The 22,237-nt window shown below is 37.7% G+C and overlaps 1 protein-coding gene across 1 annotated transcript in view; it reads right to left on the bottom strand.

Moving 5' to 3' along the window:
* The window catches only part of NUP210 (nucleoporin 210), a 117,874-nt gene that overhangs the window by 7,982 nt on the left and 87,655 nt on the right, over positions 1-22,237 (bottom strand). Inside the window, exons 26-36 of the mRNA XM_060765993.2 lie at positions 21,416-21,496; positions 21,088-21,219; positions 19,663-19,818; positions 14,902-14,987; positions 12,229-12,403; positions 11,742-11,917; positions 10,927-11,144; positions 9,225-9,361; positions 8,678-8,801; positions 6,134-6,280; positions 42-292 (exon numbers count right to left, since the gene is read on the bottom strand). Of these exons, the coding sequence (XP_060621976.2) occupies positions 42-292; positions 6,134-6,280; positions 8,678-8,801; positions 9,225-9,361; positions 10,927-11,144; positions 11,742-11,917; positions 12,229-12,403; positions 14,902-14,987; positions 19,663-19,818; positions 21,088-21,219; positions 21,416-21,496 (1,683 nt within the window). The remainder of the gene's footprint in view (positions 1-41; positions 293-6,133; positions 6,281-8,677; positions 8,802-9,224; positions 9,362-10,926; positions 11,145-11,741; positions 11,918-12,228; positions 12,404-14,901; positions 14,988-19,662; positions 19,819-21,087; positions 21,220-21,415; positions 21,497-22,237) is intronic.

Here is a 22,237-nt window from a genome sequence, read left to right as displayed (position 1 = left end):
TTCTAGTGACACATTTAGAGTAAATATTTGTTATTACTTACTTCAAGATTTTCAAGTACTTCAATGGCTCCAAAGATCTTCACATCAGAACTTGTGTGATGATTACTTAGGATAATTTCAGTCTGATTAGCAAAAAACCCTGGATTAAACGGCACTTCGGCACCAATCTGCTCCATGGAAAAATGATTGTCCTGGATTGAAGCTGAAACAATGATAGCTGTTTTGCTCATGCTGAGTTGCTTTAGCTGTTTGTCGCTAAGTCTCTGTACCACAATGGAACAAGTATAGTGTCCTAAAAAAAAGAAGAGCCAAATTGAATGGTAATAGCATTTTCCCAGCTTCTTTTTTGTGTGTATTATATGCCTGTTATGTGTTCTATACTCTAATCTGAGCATGGGTTATTCAGAAATGGATCCTATTAATGCCACCAGGAGAACCTCAGTGTCAAAACGTTATTTAGAACTACAAGATGTTGTATGGAACAATGCTGTGCTACTAAAATGTGGTGGTGTATGAACTGTTATTGGTTCCCAATCCATTGGCAGACAAACTCTGGAACCTTTGCAAGAAAGAAAAGGAAAATTTGTAGTCAACAGATAAAATAATGATACTGCTCCTGGGCACCAGACTCTGACCTCCCATATAATTTATTTGCTTTGCTTAAACTATGTCAAAGTAATTTGCTAGATAGATTTAACCTTTTCACTGTTTTTGTAACACTGAGATAGGAGGGTGACTGCTGATACTGAAAATCAAATTTGCAGCCTCCTGATGAGTTGTCTTTATTTAACATGGCAATTCAAGTCATCATCAAGCTTACTGGCTATACCTGCATTTATTTTATTTATTTATTTATTTCGAAGTTTTCTATACCGACCTTCTCAATCTCATTGAGGGACTCAGCCCAGTTTACAACCATAAAAACACATACAATCATTAAAATATCATAGTTCACAATTACAGTAACACATTGAAAATAACAATATATATAAAACTACGGTGGTCAGTCGTCATATTAAAATCAGATATACATCATCTTCCATCCAGAATCCTAGGGTGTTGTCTCATTCATTGAAAGCCTGTTTCCACAGCCACGTCTTCACCCATTTCCTAAATGTCAGGATAGACGGGGCGGTTCTGACCTCCAGTGGGAGAGAGTTCCAGAGTCGCGGGGCCACCACCAAGAAGGCCCTGTCCCTCGTCCCCACCAGACGCGCTTGCGAGGCCGGTGGGACCGAGAGCAGGGCCTCTCCAGACGATCTTAATAATCTTGATGGTTCGTAGGGGAGAATACGATCGGAGAGGTAAAAAGGGCCAGAGTCGTTTAGGGCTTTATAGGTTAACACCAGCACTTTGAATTCTGCTCGGAAGCTAATTGGCAGCCAGTGGAGCTGGTGTAACAGCGGAGTGGTGTGCTCCCTGTACCCAGCACCCGTTAGTAATCTGGCTGCCGCGTGTTGGACTTGCTGCAGCTTCCGGGCAGTCTTCAGAGGAAACCCCACGTAGAGAGCGTTGCAGTAATCTAAGCGGGATGTAACCAAAGCGTGGACCACCGTGGCCAAGTCAGACTTCCCAAGGTATGGGCGCAGCTGGCACACAAGTTTTAGTTGTGCAAAAGCTCCCCTGACCACCGCCGAAACCTAGGACTCCAGGCTCAGCGATGAGTCCAGGAGAACTCCCAGACTGTGAACCTGCGCCTTTAGGGGGAGTGTGACCCCGTCCAGCACAGGCTGTAACCCCATACCTTGTTCGGCCTTACGACTGACCAGGAGTACCTCTGTCTTGTCTGGATTTAGTTTCAATCTGTTGTCCCTCATCCAGTCCGTTACAGCGGCCAAGCACCGGTTCAGGACTTCAACGGCCTCCTTAGTAGCAGATGGAAAGGAGTGATAGAGTTGGACATCATCTGCGTACAGATGACACCGTACCCCAAAACTCCGGATGATCTCTCCCAACAGCTTCATGTATATGTTAAACAACATAGGGGACAGTACTGAACCCTGCGGGACCCCACAGTACAATGGCCGAGGAGTTGAGCAGGAGTCCCCTAGTGACACCTTCTGGGAGCGACCCTTGAGAAAGGACCGGAGCCACTGCAAAGCAGTAACCCCAAGACCCATTCCCGTGAGGCATCCCAGAAGGATACCGTGGTCGACGGTATCGAAGGCCGAAGAGAGGTCCAGTAGAACCAACAGGTTCCCGGCGAAGATCATCCACTAAGGCGACAAAGGCTGTCTCAGTACCATGCCCCGGCCTAAAGCCCAACTGCGCTGGATCTAGATAATCCGTGTCAACCAGGAACTCCTGGAGTTGCGAGGCCACCACATGTTCCAGGACTTTGCCCAAATAGGGGAGATTGGAAACTGGCCGAAAGTTGACGAATTGAGTGGGGTCCAGTGATGGTTTTTTCAACAGCGGTTTAATAACAGCTTGTTTTAAGCTGGCTGGAATATTGCCTTTACCCGCTCTGCCAAACCCCCTCTGGCTTCTTTTACCAGCCAGGAAGGACAGGGGTCTAGGATGCATGTGGTAGGCCTCACCTCCCCCAGAGCCCTGATGACCTCATCGAGTTGAACAGATCGAAACGAATCCAACAAAACTGGACAAGCAGATGCTTGTGTATCATTACATTACTACTTCCATACTGGATTAACATTTTTGTTTTCTTAGCTCATGTAACAGACTAAAGGATATCATAATGGACTTGGAAGTTGTTATGAAGGCCAAAGCCATTTTTCATTTCTATTACATGATTGTAAAACAAACTAAACAATTCAAACAACTTAAACCTCCTTTTAGCTATAGTTATAACAATATGATTATGCTTTAGGTACCATGGCTATTTCTTATGGAATTCCTGAATTGGTAATCTAGTGAAGCGCTAGATTTACCTGGCTGAGAATTCTAAACAATGCTCCCTAAACTGCAAATCCCAGGATTCTGTAGGATATTGCTATGACAGCTTAAGTGGAATCAGAGTTATATTAATGTGCAATATGAAAGAGCCCAGAACATACTTGCTTACAAGTAAGAACAAGTATGGAAATATGATCAGTTTAAATATAGAACTTAAATGGCAATGTTTCTCTGTTTTATACGTGTAGATGGTTACTTTCAGTGCTGAGTGTTTTAATTTGTATAGCACAAACACAAATTGCTCAGAAAACAGGAATTGCCTTATGAACTTTGAGAACACCAAAATCTTGATTTTACAAAAGCACAGACCTCAGTTCTTACATAATTATGATGAATGAGATTCAAGAAAGATTATTCATGTACTGTCTTTACTCGAATCTAACACTTATCTTTTTGGCAATGCACCTTGCCAAAATTAGGGTGTGCATTACATTTGAGTAATACAGTCATCTTTGTGCTGAGCCAAGCAATAGGGGAAGGTGCTTCAAGAGCACATGGAGCTCCTATTTGAGGGATGACATTTCTAATTTAATGGACAGGGATTCATGCTATGCTATCCTGGCATTTGGAGTTTAGTGAAGCACCAGCACTCTTTGGTGGAGAAGGCCCAAGACCTTGTAAAACTACTGTCCCTAAGATGCCACAGCATTGAACCAAGGCAGTTAAAGTGGATTCATTCTACAGCATAGATGCACCCCAAGGTTTTGAAAATTAAGGTGAGCATTAGATTCAATAACATATTAGACTCGAGTAAATATGGGTAAAACTTGGAGTGATCCAATGAACCTGATTGTCAATAGATTCAGAACAGATAAAAGGAAACAGATAAAAGGTGCGTGCAACTTGTTCAATACTAATCTTGAGAAAACATAGTGAACAGGAGAACTGAAGGATTTCTAGAAGGAGGACCACAGTTCAGTAAAAGCTCTTGTTTGGTAACCTGAGTCACCTGAATATGGAACAGGGGCAAGCTGTTCCAGTCATATGCAATGGCTGTGGGATATTCATCTTCTTGACAGATGAGCTACATCTGCAATGAATGCAAACAGCTCACTTTAATTGAAGAGAAGATCCAGCAATTTGAGACCCAGATCAAGACACTTATGGACCTTAAGGAACTCAAGTTTTTCTTAGACACAGCTCAACAGACTATTCTAGATACACAACCCACATCAAATGAACATTCAGAGCAAATGTGAAGAATGCTGATGCTTGGAAAAATGTGACATTTAGAAAGAGAAAGAGGACCAGGCATCATTCTGTTAATCCTTCTATTAATCTGGAGTTACACAATCACTTTAAAGTTATCTCATCAATAACAGATAATGAGAACATACAACACCCCCCGGGAGGAGGAGAGGTTCTTAGATACAACAGTGTGGACCATCCTTGATCAATGCATGGGGGATGTCTCTTGGGAGGACAGTTTACAAACATGGAATTTGCAGTCACAGAATGAAGCAGAGTCTCTTTCCCAAATCATAGATGAGATAGAGCATACTAGAGAGAATGAAGGGGTCTTGGGCACTTCTGACTGGATTCTCCTTGATGAATGCAGGGAACATGTCACTGAAAAGGAGGCCAGTTTAAAGTGACACAATCTGGTTTATCAACAGAGTCAGTTTTCAGGAGATCTGCAGAACACCTTACAACAGTGGTTCTCAACCTGTGGGTCCACAGCTGATTTGGCCTTCAACTCCCAGAAATCCTAACAGCTCATAAACTGGCTGGGATCTCTGGGAGTTATAGGCCAAAAAGCCTGGGGACCCACAGATTGAGAACCATTGTGTCACAGAAAAAGGACCATGTCAATCCTCAAATGAGATGGTTGTTGGTTGTAAGTGATACCCTCCTGAGAGGAACAGAAGGAGTGATTTGAAAACCTGATAGGATGTCTAGAGAAATATGCCACATAATCCACCACATAACTCAGCAGCTGACAAGGCTTATCAAGTCCACTGACCCTTCCCCTTTCATGTTGGTTCATGTAGGAACCAACTATACTGCAAAGCATAGTCTTCAAAAGATCAGAAAGGATTTTGAACCCCTTGGAAAAAAGCAAAAAGATCTTAATGTACAGGCGGTCTTTTCACCTCTTCTCCCCATTGTATGATGCAGTCCAGGAAGAGCAAGAAAAATAGTAGAGGTGAATAACTGGCTCTGCAGATGGTGCCAGGAAGAACAATTTGGCTTCCTGGACCATGGTGTGGTCTTCCAGGAAGATGGCTTACTGGCACAGGATGGGCTGCACCTCACCGAAGTAGTAAGGAATGTTTTACTCAGAAAAGGCTTAAAGAGAGGATTGGTAAAACACAACAAGTACCTAGCAGCGAGGGGACAATAATCTCAAATAAACAGCTAAGGGGGATGTCCCACAGGCTTAGATGTCTTTACACTAATGTCCAGAGCATGATAAATAAAGAAGATGACCTAGAACTCCTAGAACAACAAAACAGTTATGATGTAATAGGCATAACTGAAACCTGGTGGGGCAAATCCTATAATTGGAGGGGTATAATCTATTTCAGAGAAATAGGCCAAACAGGAGAGGGGATGGAGTAGCATTATATGTCCAAAATATTTACACCTGTGAAGAGATGCAAGACCTCAGTCCTGAAAACCAGGCTGAAAACATCTGGGTAAGAATTAAGGGAACAAGCCAGATGGAAGAAACCTTCCTTGACCAGATGACCAAAAATGCAGAAAGGGGAGACACAGTGGCAATAGGGACTTCAAGTACTCTTGTATTTGTTGGAAAACAAACTTTGCCAAGAGTACAAAGTCCAACAAATTCCTCACTTGCCTTGCAGACAATTTTATAGTTCAGAAGGTAGAAGAGGCAACAAGGGGGTCAGCTATTCTGGATCTGATCTTAACCAACACTGAGGATTCCACCGAGTGGAAATAGTGAGTTCCTTAGGTGGGAGTATTCAAGCAAGTTGTATCAGTATGGTGAAAGCATAACAATATCCAACATCCAGTAGATAGCATTAAAAGCAGATAAAAATAAAAAAAAGTGTGCGTGCAATATAGTATTAGTGTGCTCCAAAGGAACACTGTATGATTTGAGGTCCTGACACCACCAATATCTTGCAGGAGACTGTGTGTATATATGCAGCATTACACTTCCTCCCTTTCCTGCCTGCAAACTGTGCCCATTAGCTTGGACTTTCAGAAAGCTGAGTACCCTTAATACAGTGTGGTGTTTCCATCTTACCTGAAGCTACATCAAACCCAGGTTCTGCAGTAAATACCTCAGAAGCAGGGAAATCAAATATATCACTGTTGAAATTAACTTGGCAACTCATAATAGATTGAGGCTTCATTTCTTCAATTACGTCAATTTGAGCAGGGGAACATTCTCCTAAGGAAAATTGAATAATATTGATGAAATATCACCAAACACAAACATCAGGCTGATAAAGCACTATGGTAAGAAACATTGCATAAAAGTGTAGTTTTCTTTTGATTTTAAGCATCTAAAAACAAGAGCTGCTGATCAGAGTATGAGGACTTGCACAGTTGAATTTTTTCAGCTGCTGAAGTAACAGTGAAAACTACAACAATCATTACTGAGAATGAATACAGAATATAGTTGGGTGAGAGGTCATATTAAACTGCATGAGATTTCGCTTCATTTAAACTTCGGATCAAGGCCTTGCAACCCACTAAGCCTGGCATACTATGGAAGTCTCACTAATGTGTTTTCCAGAGATAGTCAAGAAGATAAATTGTGTCATTTATTACTGAATTGAAATGGGGCATTAGTTCCCTTGGAAATATTTTCAATACATCAGAAACTGCTGAGTGCTCTGAACTGCCTTGTTAAAATACACTTACATATAAATCATTAAAAATTTGTCCTACCACAAAAAACTATTACCGATGCCACAATAGAACACACGTTTTCAAACAACAACTTAAGGGACCACCCCTCCAAAGAAAAAATGAGAAAAAAATGATATGTTAAGAGGTCAGTTGAAAATACTGACCTAGAGATAAAAAAATGCCTTGCTATGGTAAAAAAGAATGAGTGTTTTTTTTCCCTCTCTACTGAATATTTAAATGAGGATATCTATGGTGGAAAAAGGATATAAAAACAAAAGAATCCCAATTTAATCATAGTCTTTCCTTAGATGGGCAAAATGAGTCATGAGGACAAATGCAATCCCAAATCATCTCAAAACTTCTCCCTGAATTGCTTCATTTCTGGTAAAGATATATGACTGCAAATGTAGAATAGGTGGGGATTAAGGGATCAATGGAATACATAAAATCAAAGTGTTAGAAGAGACCTTGTGGGCCATCCAGTCCAACCCCCTGCCAAGAAGCAGGAAAATCACATTCAAACCACCCCCGACTGATGGCCATCCAGCCTCTGCTTAAAAGCCTCCAAAGAAGGAGCCTCCACCACACTCAGGGGCAGAGTGTTCCATTGCTGAACAGCTCTCACAGTCAAGAAGTTCTTCCTAATATTCAGGTGGAATATACTTTCCTGCAGTTTGAAGCCATTGTTCCACATCCTAGTCTCCAGGGCAGCAGAAAACAAGCTTGCTCCCTCCACCCTATGACTTCCTCTCATGTATTTATACATGGCTATCATGTCTCCTCTCAACCTTCTCCTCTTCCGGCTAAACATGCCCAGCTCTTTAAGCTGCTCCTGATAGGGTTTGTTCTCCAGACCCTTGATCATTTTAGTTACCCTCCTTTGGACACATTCCAACTTGTCAATATCTCCTGTCAATTGTGGTACCCAGAATTGGACACAGTGTGATTCCAGGTGTGGTCTGACCAAAGCAGAATAGAGGGGTAGCATGTCTTCCATGGATCTAGTCACTAGACTTCTATTTATTTAGGCCAAAAATCCATTGGCTTTTTTTTTGCTGCCGCATGACATTGTTGGCTCATGTTTAACTTGTTTCCATGAGGACTCCAAGATCTTTTTCACACGTACTGCTCTCGAGCCAGGCATTGTCCCCCATTCTGTATCTTAGCATTTTGTTTTTTCTGCCTAAGTGGAGTATCTTGCATTGTTCACTGCTGAACTTCATTTTGTTAGTTTTGCCTCATCTCTCTAATCTGTTAAGATTGTTTTGAATTCTGCTCCTGTCTTCTGGAGCAATGGCTATCCCTCCCCATTTTGTGTCATCTGTAAACTTGATGATCATTCCTTCTAACTCTTCATGTATGTCATTAATAAAGATGTTGAACAGAACCGGGCCCAGGAACAAAGCCTGCGGCACTCCACTTGCACTTCTTTCCAGGACAAAGAGAAAGCATTGGTGAGCACCCTCTGGGTTCATTTGCTCAACCAATTACAGATCCACCTAACTGTAGTTTTGCCTAGCCCACATTTGACTAGTTTGCTTGCCAGAAGGACATGGGGAGCTTGTAGAAGGCCATACTGAAATCCAGATACTGTATGCTACATCCATGGCATTCCCCCCATCTACCCAGCTTGTAACATGCTTCAGCTGTGGCAGAATAAAATGCTTTTATTTTTCTACAAGATACACATGTTCCACTAAAATCTATTCCATTAAAATCTTCATTGATCTAGCTAAAGAAAATTGGATATATACTAAAAATAATTCCTTGGGCAACTTCCCATAGTTAAACTTAACAAGATGAAGACAGCTATTTTATTGCAATATTTATTTACACCAAAATTAATGTTACATAAAAAGCTCTAGAGAAGATAATCATTTTTCTATTAGTTCATGCTTGCACAACTAAATATAAAGTAAGTAAGCCAGTATACCTTTCATATTTTTACTTCTCTGTCCAACTTTAATGAAAACTTTAGAAGATGATGTGTCTTTCAAATTTGTTTTTATCCCACTCGCATGTGTTGCTACAATCCTTTCGGGTACATTAATCGACATCTTAAAAGGAAAATATTACAGTATCACTTATTTAAGATTGCATGCATGCTTACTTGGACAAGAAACTCCTTCCAACAAGACAAACCTGCATATCAGGTAAACATAAGTGTAAATGAAAAATATAACAATTAAACCAGGTGACATTGTGTTTTTGACAATAATATTGGCTGGAATGCAAAAAGTGCATGATGATAACTTTGTGAAAGTACTGTCCATTTTCAGTATTATATTTAACAATGGAATTTGGCTTGTATTTGTGTTGGTATACATGTTTGTGGAATATCCAAAAAAGATCTCAATACACTTGTTAAACATACAGAACTTCACAAAGAACATGGAGGTTCTGAAGCTAATGAGCACAATATAGAAGGAGCATGCTACACAGAATATCAACTTCTCAAACAGATTTCAGATGTTTCTCACCTCCCTGTATGTCTTTAGTAGTCCAGGAATCTCATAATATATTGTCACAGTTCCAAAACTCCTTGCTACTGCTACTCCTGTTTTTGGATCAATTTGAAGAATGTTGTTCAAAGAAGAACTCCATATGCCTGACAAACCTGTAAAAAAGTCAATTTTAAAATGTTATATTTACTTTATTGCAAGGCTTGCTTTTATTGCTAAATCATTACCCTTAAAAACAACAATGGAGAACAAAAAGCAAAAGAAGCAGCACTATAATTATAATTGCTTCTAAGGAGAGTCAAGAAGGAGGAAATTATAGAACAAATAAAACATGCAGGAGACTTCAAGCCTCCTATAGTATAATATTTCACAGTAGCATTTGCACATTGCAAAGATTGGAGGAGTGGGGAAATGAGGTTTTTAACTTTGGTGGTATCATGGAGAAATTCCTTCCTCCATCGACATCAGCCACATCTCTGACAGGAACAGAACACAGGAGCCATAGGACTGTCACTTTTTCTAGACTAGGTAACGTAAAAGGCAGCTTCCCATTAAAATGACAACTTTTTAAAGATAGCATTTTAGTCTCACATGCACACACATCCTTTTCTGATATAAGGGACTTATTTAGTACAGGTCAATTTGCACCAGCTTTAACTGGTACACCAGCCATAGTAGTTCATACACTGGCAAATCTCTGATTAGACTATTGTAATATTCTGTGTGAGGCTGCCCTTGAAGTGCACGTGGAAGCCACAGCAATCGCAAAATGCAACAGCTTGACTGCTGACTTGAATACCATACAGACATAATATAATTTCACATATAATTCCAATCTTTAGAGAATTACTTTGTCTACCACTACACTCCTATTCTGAATTCAAAGTGCTTGTGGTGACATTCAAAGTCCTAAACTGTTTGGAACTCTACATGTGCCTGTCTAGCAACTTGGTTTGCTAGTGGACCTCTCCTCTATGCTCTGACAGTGAGGTCAATACAGTATGAGAGGACATGAGAAAGAGCCTTTTCAGCTGTGGTATCTTGACTGTAGAATTATCTCCTTTTTGAGGTCCAACTGGCACCAGCCTTGGTTCCAATCATGATGAAGTAAAAATATGACCATGTATGACCATGGCCTTTGAACCTTCTGATTACAGCAAATGCTTTACACAAGTATTTTAAACTTTTCAAATATTTTAAGCTGTTTTGTTCAATATGTATTTTTTATTGATTATCCTGTTAGTATTGACTTTACATGTACTCCATCCTAAGATTTCTTGATACAGGGCAGGATGGAGATATTTCAGTATATAATACATAAAATTAGTGGCTAAATCACATATTCTGCCTTGTGACCTAGAGAGCATAAAACTGGCCAGTCTCTTCTTTTTCATTTGCATACAAGAAACTGCAAATATACTTAATGTACTATTTTAAAATATATAAAATATATTATTTTAGCTGTGAACAGAAACCACAATTCACAAGAAATGGTAGATTGTTTTGATATAATTAAATACAGAGGAGATTATTAAATCAGTTCATCTTGTCAGCAAGAACAGGGAGTTGACATTTGATAGTAACAACACAATGAATAATGCAGTTGGTTGTTTTGAAAATGCACCATGCATACAACAGTACTAAGTTTCCATGGCAATTTAATAGAGATGGAGACTCTTTTATTCAGTGTAAAGTCAATTGTCATTCAACAATGTCTTACCTTCTTGGTTTACCAGTGAGGAAGTTAAGCAAATGATATCACCTATGATAATATCTTTGAGATCTGGATAGATTACATGTTGTACAGGAAGTGGCACATAATCTGCCATACTGTTGTGCTCAATATCCCAAACCTTAAGCAAAGTGAGGCCAACATTCATTGTTCGCATTATCAAAGTGTTGTTAGAGGCTCCTTTCCCAACCTGTACGAAGTCATCTCTGTAGAAAAAAAATCCTTTTAAAAAAGTAGTGCCTAATTTTATTACGTCTCTGGATACAACATTTCATTGGCTCTCTGAATATCATGGCTCCTGAAAAGGTCATACCACAACAGGTCAAAATAACCATATATCTCACATATGTCTAACATTTCACAGTAAGATGTGTCAAGTTAAACTTTATAATGATTCTTTAACACCACTGTTCAGTTTTTTACATAAACTGCAACTCCCAGAATACTCCAAACCATATGTCCATGAGCAGACCTGCTGAGCATGACTGAAAACTGCAATTCTCAGAGCTTAATGATCATTTCTAAGTTCTGGGGTTGAGTGGATGATTTTTTTTAGAACAGCATAACTTTAAAGTAAGGATATTAAGGAATGCTTTTTCTACTTTCCAGCATACACAATTTTGTCAACCAGAAGAATCACACTGAATATGTTCCAGGCTATGCCATCACCAGCTCAAAACCACTCCCTTCATTTTCTCAGTCTGTTAATTTATGCCCACTGGAAACATCAGTTGTGGAGGTTCTAATTAACCAAAATATTGATTAATCTATAGCTCTTATAAAGTTAAGGTGACATAAATTACCTGTTGACTGCAAAGCCAAGCACAGAACTTTGTGAATGGAATGTATCTCCAAAGTTGTCATGGAAGTGGACTATCAAAGTAAATGTCATACCCAATGGCAATGCCATCAATGGCTCATAGTTTTGAGTGTGGAAAACTGGGTTCATGGATATTCGCAGGTAAGCAACAGGAGCCACCTGTATAATGTCGAACAAAACAGCAGAGAACAGAATATGCCATTGTTTTTCTTTTTGCAAGAGAAGCATATAAATGTTTAATCTTTTCCAAATATAAAATGGTATAAAATTTGATTATAAACTAAAAGTGGCATTTTGTCATCCTGATAAAACAGAATTAGTAGTTGCTCTTTACACTTCATGTTTTCCCAGGTGAAAACTTCCATTATTTTCTCCAGCTAGAATAATGGGAAATTACAATTTAGAACACCACAAATGACATTCTTCCTGATGACATTCTAAGCTCAGTGAAAAGAATTGAAAAATATCACCTTGACAGCGACAATAAGAGTCTGGTTGATTCCGAATGGCTCTTGTGAAATTACTTCCAGAGTTGACAGGCCTATCAGAGATCTAGATTTAAGAAGGCCACTCTCATCAACCTGGACCACAGGGACTGTATTTTGACCATTCAACACACGGTAACTCAGAGATGCAATTCTGTCCCTTGATAAAGCAAAGATGTAAATAAATAAAATCATAGTAAGACTCTTAAAATGCAAGCATCAATGTATGAAGCATATCATTATAAAAACTGCATTGCCATTTGTTTTCATACACTTTGCACCTTCACTTTTTTGTTACATATACCCCTAAAGGACTTTTATCTAAAATTCATAGATTCAGATTTTGAGTGAAGTCTCCTTGTAAATAGTCTTATCTGTGGTTGTGCATATAATACAATTTACAATACTTGCTTCCTGCAGTAGCAACATTAACTGATCTAAACTTGATTCAGAATGCTAATGGATAAAACTACAATGCTAATGGATAAGACTACATGCTGCCTTCAGAAATATTTTCTCTAAAGTATCTTCAAAATGAGATTAGTCTGCTAGGCTCAACGTAGGTGTCAGTGATAGAGACAGGGCCATGACGAAGCAGATCTCAGCTGCTTCCTGGAAATGATTTGATTTTTTAAAATAATGCCTCTCCACGGGACTGCTGTATTAACTACACACAAAACATAAGTAATAAACAAACTTGTGATATAAATGACACATAATCTATAAAACACATAATATTACTAGCTTTTTATTTAGCTAAAAATATAGATTTTCCTTATAAATGTAACTACCTGTCAACATGCATAACCTAAAAGCAGTGCAAAATAAAAACAAAAGAGCTTTTTGTTTAAGAAACATTGTTTTAAGAAGCACTATCATTCCTACAAAATATACAGGACCACTCTCCCCTCCCATGTCTAGAGAATATTCCCCAAGCAATGTCATATGTTCCATCTCATCAGAGTAACAAAGATTACATAGACACAATAAGGCTGTACTGGACCATTTGTCCTGTTTAGCAACGCAGACAATGGTTACATAAACTAGTAGCATAAATAAACACAGGTAATGGGCAATAATTCCCTCAAAACCATTGAAGAGGACTCAGAAGAGTTCTGTATACCTGTGCCTTGCACAAGATTGTCTCAATGGTTTTGTGGTAATTTGCAGTACATTCTGTTGGATTACTCAGTTGTCACTTACATTTCTTAGAACAATTTGGCTCTCCCCTTCCTTTTACACATTTCATTTATTTACTTATTTTATTTGCCCATGACCAATAATTCAGCTAAACAGAAAAGAATAAACTTATATATTGTTCTAAGTAGAAAAATATAATTTCTATTGGTTTTTAATTTCATATCAACAGAATTAAACAATGGATTGAGCTGAAAACTTAAAACTAAACCAGAGTTTCTCAGACACTCAATATATGGAGCAGTCTATCTTTTAAAAATGTGCTCATAAATTTATGCATGTTTAGTGAGTACATATACGTATATTAATTTTGTCATTAAAAATTTATGTTTTCCAAAATCCAGAAAGATTTATAGTAGATTATTTAACCTATTGGTCTATATGTGTGAATTTGGAAATCATATCACTCATTTATTTGTATGATATTCTTTTGGAATTGTTCTTTCTTACAATTCTATAGATAAGGACTGCTAGTGTACATTTTCTGGAACATTATATATACAAATACATCAGTTTTTCCATTGGTAGTATAACACTGTTTTCTAAACTTTTTTTTTTACTATGGATTAAGAATCAACAAATAATAATCTTGTGTTAATAATGGATGTTATTTACATTTATTAGTCATCCTCTATAGATATGCTCCAAATGATTTGAAAAAAAATATATAAAACCAATATACATAAAATGAATTATCTCAAAATCACATATCAAATGCAGGCATACATATCCAGAAATTGCTAGCAGGAATTGCTGCCAAAAAGGTGCCCATGCACCTATGAGCTCCCCATGGCCATCACATACAATATGATGCTCCTTGCTCCCCTCGGAAAATTGGGCTTTGTGAGGCAAGGTAGGTTCATTAAAATTGAGTGTTATCTTTTACAAGTAGGGTAATTCCAGGAGGCCAACCATGTTAGTCCTTCTGTGTTGCTACCATTACCACCATCAGGGTTGTCATCTGAATTCACATGTCTTATGTAGAATCTATTCCATTAAAGTTTACACAACAATAAATCTGTTAGGTGTCACAAGACTTCCAAGACTGATTTTGGCTGAACATGTTTCAACTCAATAGCGAAGAAGTTCTCCATTAACTATAGTTTCTCATTTTATCCCAAAGAAATGACAAACTGTAGTTTAATGGCTTTGTATAAGTCAAGATTATGAAGCCATGACCTTGGGAACATTTCATATCCTGGTTTCTTCTGATGCCATTAATCATAAACAGAATACTGCAGATAATTTTTGGTTTGTTAATTCTCCTTATGAACAGATGAGCAATTGGACAACACATTCACTCAGCAGACTTTTATTTCTCACCTTATTATAATTTTTTGATTTCCAACACCATCTTCAGGTAATATTTTGGTAGACTTGATATCAAACTAGTGAGACTTCATATTTATCTATAATGCCCTACTACAAAATTTTAATTTGAAATACATGGGCATCACTTACCTGTTGGTTTGGACTTTAAAAACAGAGTTGGGTGACATTAAGATCTGTCCTATTTCTACTCCCAGAATAATTAAATTTTCAAATACCTAGAAGATGAAATAATTTCATTTAGATTTTTCACTATACACAGTATAAAGCTACACAGAATATTTCACCTTCAAAAAGTTTGGCATGCTAAACAATAAAATAAAATATAGAAAGATGACTCATCTCTGTTGCCAAGCTTCAGTTCAGAAGGGAAATGCAAAGGACTGATGTATTTCTTAAATAAAAGTTAATCAATTCACATAATATCGGTTGACTGATTTGTATGATAAATATATGCACAGAACTTTGAAGAAAGCCCACCATAGATAATTCTTATAGGCACCTCCAAATGTTTAGGCACCCTTTTATATTATGCTCTCAACGAATATTTTTCTTTCCAAATATTTTCATTTACAGCCAAAATAATTAAAGGTTGAGGATTCTTTATCTAGGAATCTGAAATCCAAAATACTCCGAAATCCAAAAATATCCACATGGGTAGCTGAGAGAGTGGCATCTTTGTTTTCTGACATAAATCTTGTTTCATGTACAAAATTATTAAAAATAGTCTGTAACTTTACTTTCAAGTTTTCTTTATAAGGTATATATGAAACATAAATGAAGTTTGTATCTGGACTTGTATTCCAGCTCCAAGATATTTCATTGTGGACATATAAGTAAACACAAGGATTCCAAAATCGAAAAATTTTCAACATCCAAAACACTTCTGGTTCCAAGCATTTCAGAATAGGGATAACCCACTTGTAATTCTCTGTATAGCTTAAGAAGTGAGGTTTCCCCCTCTTGGTGAAATGAGTCACATTATGTTTGATGGCTATGGAGAAGAAAGAACTCTTTATACCCAGCATGACCAGCTGATAGCCATTAGAAACAATTGTAGTGAACAGATTGGATATGTGTGGAAATATATGGGAGCAGGCCAGTTAGTCACTAGTCAGTGAATCTACTATGGTGTTTAATATGATTTCCCGCGCATAGTTGCAGTGCTTCGGACAGATTCTTTACATTTTACACTAAAACCTGGAGAAGATTTACCACTCCATTTAAATTAGAGTCACCATGTGAGGGAAAAAAAAGATGTTTAAAGAAGGGAAAGTAGTATTTCTGTGCTGCCCTGTATCCTATTACTTCTGCTACCGTATTTATGACCTGGAAACTTTGGGCATGGAAATACACATATTTTTATTGAATCCATATTTTAAAAGGCTCCTATAAACCTCCTTGGGTCATTTTAAAGGGCATATTATAACAAATGATTCTGCATTGTTGTAGACACCATAAAGGTATTTCAATCAATAGGTTAGTGATTCTGACCCACATAATTTCCAAATATAATTTGCTGTCAGGATGTCAAAGTCCTCCCATGAGTTTTACATCAGTATTGTGGGACCCGCAATGCTTTTGATAATGCTTTTATCTACCAGTTTGATGCTTGATTTTTTTTTTTGTATGGGAGTTGAACTTCAAGTATAGCTGTGCCTGGTGAAGCCCGCTTCAAGGCCATTCCTGTTGCAAAGCTGTGATATGAGAGGAAGAGGGGCATGAGCTGGGAAGAGAATGTTCTGCTCTAATGGCAAATGAGAGGACAGACAATGAAAAGACTGCTTATGCTTAAGTAAGTGGTGCAACTGAAAAGCCTTTCAGTTCTGACATCTGTGAAGTGATCAAGTCTTGCTTCCTGGATAAAGTTCTCTGAACCTGCAGAAAATTTTGTTTATGAGCTGGATTTTGCCAGTACATTAGATGGCAACTCCAGAAAGGCAACTCTGGAAAGCTGGAGTCCAAATTTTAAGCACCTGTTCCCACTTTCAATTTTGATTTTTTTTTTTTTTTGGCTTTAGGTCTTTTTGGAAAAATGGAATTGTCTCTTAAAACTGGCCTAAGGGTCATTATTCACTGCAGCAAAAAGTCATAACTACATTCTTACCACCAAGATGAACTAAAGTGGTTGTTATTGAATATGTATGGTTTATTGCCATTACCTATAATTGTTTTTTTTTTAAAGATACCATGTTTAAAGTCAAAAGGTATTCTGAAGCCTCTCTGATTATTCGAAATGTGAATTGCCATAATTGAAAAACCAAGTGCATAGGATCTTGGAGAGCAAATCCTGAAGAACTGAAAGTGATTGTTTAAGGCTCGTCTAAGAATAGTTTCTGAATTGAAAAAGTATTCTCTCAATACAAAATGCAATTCAGGTATTTTCTCTTATCTCATGTTAACCTTTGTCTTGTTTTGTTCCTATAACTGGCTTCTAGGTTTTGTGGGTATCTTAATAGTATCTTAATACGACCTAAAGAATATATAGCACAAACAAGTACAACAGCCAGGCAAGGGAGAAATACAGAGATGCAAGTGAAACTCGACTGTCTTCATGCCCTCTGCTCAATGGAAAAGATATTTTTTCATACCCTTGTCTTCACTGAGCAGTTAATGGAATACTTGAATAACTTAATCAACATTCCCATAGGATAAAAATTGTAGTCTTCAAATATCTTCACTGGGGCAGTAGTTTATGTATATACATTTAATCACTAGATCTAGAGGCTGTTTCTACCCTTTCCCTCTACAGTTTGTAATTTCTGGTTTTTTGACAATACAATTTGGAGTCTTGGGGTGTTATGAACACAACGTAGAGGGTTCTGGAGGCCTTAGTGTTCATTTGTAAGCTGGGTTTTTTAAATGTAGGGAAACAGATGACAAGGTAATAATGTCAGGCAAAGTGGAAAGCAGCAGGAAAAGCGGAAGACTATATTACAGGTGAATGAACTGCCTGGGTCTTGCAAACCCTGAGTTTCGAAGACCCAAGCAGGGCTCTGAAAAACAGGTTGTCTTAGAAGTCACTCATTGATGGAGACATCATAAGTCAAATCCCAACAACAATGACAGTAGCAGCAACAGCAGCAACAACAGCAGCAGGGGAATGCACCAGAGGACTCCATGTTGTCCAAAGGCAGCACTTTCCCCAGCCCTGATTTAAAGGGACCCATTCCAGGATGCTATTCATACTCTTCAGGCGTACTTGCAGAAATTTGCTAATTTGGTACATATATATGAGGACAATCTCAGCCTTTTCATATAATGGACATGTACATTATTCAAAACTAAATCTGATAAATCTGTATTGGCCTTTAAGATGATGGCAACCATCCAGATTGCATTCACATTTCATAGCCAGCTTTAATTCTGCAAGTTATTTAGCACCTTGAAAATGCCATTGCAGCATCATTCATTTCACTACAATCCTAAGCACGCTTTCTTCAAATTAATATCCAATGAAATCAATGAGACTAAATTGCATTAATTGTGTTAAGACAGAGGTGCCAACTCACTGAAGAATTAGCTGCTGGATATAACTGAATTGTTATCCGAATAACCACAGAGCCACAGAATTAGTACTACATGTCAATTTGATATGGACTTAGAACGTTTTTGTCAAACATTGTAACTTTAAATGCAAATTAACATTTGAGAAATCTGAAAAACTGTTGTTATTTGGAGTCCCTTTTTGATGTGTACAGGATTACAGTGTGTACACTTCAAGTACATTTTTACTGCAATTTTCATTTCTCTACCTATTTGTTATTACAATAAAGTAGGGGTGAAAATGTATTGCCCTTCAAACGTTGCTGCAGTTTCCAGAGGATGTAGCCAGTACAGTCAATGGTGATGAATATGTAACAAACCTTGATATGATGCCTGCTGTCTAACTACTGTAATTATACAGTTAGAAGTGAAATGGGAATTCTGCTGAACTCAGTTTATATGTATGGATCAAGAAAAGACGAAATCTACAATTTCTGCTTATGCAGATTAAGTATACTGCCATAAATTTACTTTCTACAAGTATATTATAAATACTATTTTAGGGTACAGTGGAATATAAATAAAAAAAATAAAATCAATCAATCCACCTCTGATATTTGGGGTTGGACTGTTATATGATAGTTATGTCACATCCACCAACCAAGAGCTAATTGAAAATTTTAGCAGCTCCTTCTTTTATTATTTATTTATTTATTTATTTATTGCATTTCTATACCACTTTTCTCACCCCCGGGGAGACTCAAAGCAGTTTCAAACATAATAATGGCAAAATTCAATGCCAAACATACATATGAAAGCCAAAGCCTAATATCTAGACAATAACATATAGCTATGAATTAAAACCATTAACCATATTAAAACATGAGGCATAAACAAACATTTAGACATTAAAATATAGAATTTTCAGCTTATTCTCATAGACACAGTATAAACAAACAGCTTCAGATTCTCATGATGGCAAATGCTACGGCCTATGCCATTTTTCTCTGCAATAATGTATTTATCATTTTTATCAAGGACTAATCTTATGATATAGAATATGCACCCCAAGGTTATTGGGCTGGTAAATATAATAAAACAACACATTAAGTCAATTATAAAACCAATAAACATTACATAAGCATCCTCAAATTATGGCCCTGATTCTTTTTGGAGAATTCAACTCAATCCACAGCTAGCTGACTACCCCTACCCTGAGTAGGTTTACATCTCACCTTTACTATCTTAGTCTTTATTTTATTAGCTCTTCTGAAGTGTTCTATGGTAGCCAGGCATTTGGAATTGGGGGAGAGAGTATACTGAAATATATTTTAAAACATGTGACTATGTTCTGCTCCTCACATAACAAACTACAGGATTCCCCAGTATGAACTACAAAGATGATACCTGTATTTGGATTTCATCAGATAATTCTGTCATGTGGTAAAATTGTCCAGCTGAAGGATCGAGGATTTTGACAACAACCTTCAACCGTGTTCTCCCTTTACCTCTTCCATAAACATCCACAGAAAAGTTGTTTTGGATGGAGAGCTGAACAGAAGCCTGAAAGACAAAATATTAGTTTCAGCACTAAAGGTGTTCAGCATGAACTTCATATTTTTCATTACAAATTGTCTATAACTCTTCATAAAAGCAGTCTCTCTATACAGTCACAGATGTGAAATGATCCTAAATCAGTGGAATGACAAAAATCATCTTGTGCAAATCCCTGTCAACACAGTAGAAATGCTACTTTGCTGGCCATAGAGGTGGACATCTATCATGTGCTTGGAGTTGTTCAAATTCTTGCCATCAGTGGAATTAAAGAATTTACTGTGAGTACAATAGGTACTGCAACTCTCCTAGCAACAGTTAACAGGAGTGTTTCTATTTATACATGAATGTGATGGGCTCAATGAAAGGACACAAATCTCACAATGCTGCATATGTTCTCATGTAATAAGCAACCAAAGTAGCCAGTTCACAGGCAAAAAGACTTTTGTTATCCCTAATCAAGATCATGCTGGGTTGTTGTAGGGGTGTTTTGGGCTATATGGCCATGTTCTTGAAGCATTCTCTCCTGACGTTTCACCTGCATCTATGGCAGGCATCCTCAGAGGTTGTGAGTTTCCAAGAGACCTCACAACCTCTGAGGATGCCTGCCACAGATGCAGGTGAAACGTCAGGAGAGAATGCTTCTAGAACATGGCCATACAGTCCAAAAAACCTACAACAACCCAGTGATTCTAGCCATGAAAGCCTTCAACAATACAAGATCATTCTTTTAGGACACCACAACCTGCACAGAAACCTGAAGGTACAATTTCTTCTATATGCCAGGCAAGGTTATATTCCTATACTGTAGAGTGTGTATGATATCCAGTGACAGTATGCTATTAAGTTGGGAGACTGACACAGAGTGCATCTACACAGAAGGTAGTATCATAAAACTAAATGAAAAGTGTGCACCAGATATATTCTAGACAACAAAATATAAACAGGAGATTAACACAACTGTACTAGGACACAATGTCTGTAAGATTAAGAGCCAGACCATGTGCCAACATTAACAACTGACCGCTTTTGAAATGGAAAAATACCTGAAGGAAAATTATGTATTTTACAAACACAACAGAGTGGGGAGTCTGAAACACTAGAATTGGCTTGTGTTTCTGACATCTAGATCAGCTACCAGAAAACTGTACATCAAAGTAAATATACCCATGGGAAAAGAACACAAAATATGTGAGTCAAGTTTTCTTCTAATCTTACTCTAACAAATTTAGCATCTTGACAAAGTTTAGAAAACAAATCATAATGTGAAAAGTTTACCTCACTGAATCTTGATTTGACATCCAGGATATCTCTCTTACTGACAGACCAGAGAAAAGTTAACCCAGGCACTGCACTGCCAAATGAAAAAGGAGTTTGGTTGCTTGTAATTCCCATCACATACACTGGCATCTAGAAGAAAAGTATTCATTTACCTTGATTTTCAAGAGAATTCAAAATTAAGACTGAGTGCATCTTTATCAACAGGAAAAAGATAAAACAATAAGATGTAGTGTCATCACATATTATGTTAAATCAGCAGTCTGGTATTTGAATGTAACACTTGTTAAAAATCAGCTGAATCCAAAACAACAGTAATTTGCTTTACCTGTGTGCCAGTTTTCATTCTTGTAATGGGTGCATAGATTCTAACAGCCTCAAGCTGAATTACTTCAACTTCAACTTTATCCTAAAAAAAAAGCAGTATACCTTACTTTTATTGTGTTTTAGACATCTGCTCAGAAGACTCACAATTTTAAATATCAGAACTGCTGCAACGAACAGTATGTTTAGAGCAAAAAAAAATTAACCAGGTATGCACAATCATGAACAGAAGATATTAAAGAAGGGAAGCAGTCTCTTGAAAAATATTTTATAAATGAGACCTGCAAGAAAACCTATCACCAGTTTTTCCAGCTAGTCTGAAACAGGAACATTGTAGTCCTGCTCTGCCCTGATGGATGAGGGAGAAATTTCAGGAGAAGGTTTTCTGATACCTTCTCCTACGATTCTGTGTATTATTACAGAGCTCTGACTCCAGAGCTCTCCGTCCTAGATATGAGTGTTTTATATTTATGGGGGAGAGGGAAGGAAGAGTGAAAAAAAGGGAAATGCAAAAAAAAAAAGGAAACACTAAAGACTGTTCAAACTTTCGTATAGTGGCACTTATTTCTCATGCTAGTAAGGTAATGCTCAAGATCCTGCAAGGAAGACTTCAGCAATACACGAAGAGAGAGTTGCCAGATGTACAAGCTGTGTTTAGAAAAGGCAGAGAAATGAGAGACCAAATTGCCAATATCTGCTGGATAATGGAGAAAGGCAGGGAGTTTCAGAAAAACATCTATTTCTGTTTTATTGACTATTCCAATGCCTTTGACTGTGTGGACCATAACGTGGAGGCTGTGACAGACTGTATTTCTAGGTGCAAAGG

This window comes from Anolis sagrei, chromosome 2 (assembly GCF_037176765.1).
Source record: "Anolis sagrei isolate rAnoSag1 chromosome 2, rAnoSag1.mat, whole genome shotgun sequence".
NCBI classification, from domain to species: Eukaryota; Metazoa; Chordata; class Lepidosauria; order Squamata; family Dactyloidae; genus Anolis; species Anolis sagrei.
Note: the sequence above shows the minus strand (reverse complement) of the source record. Positions and strands in the feature narration are given on the sequence as shown.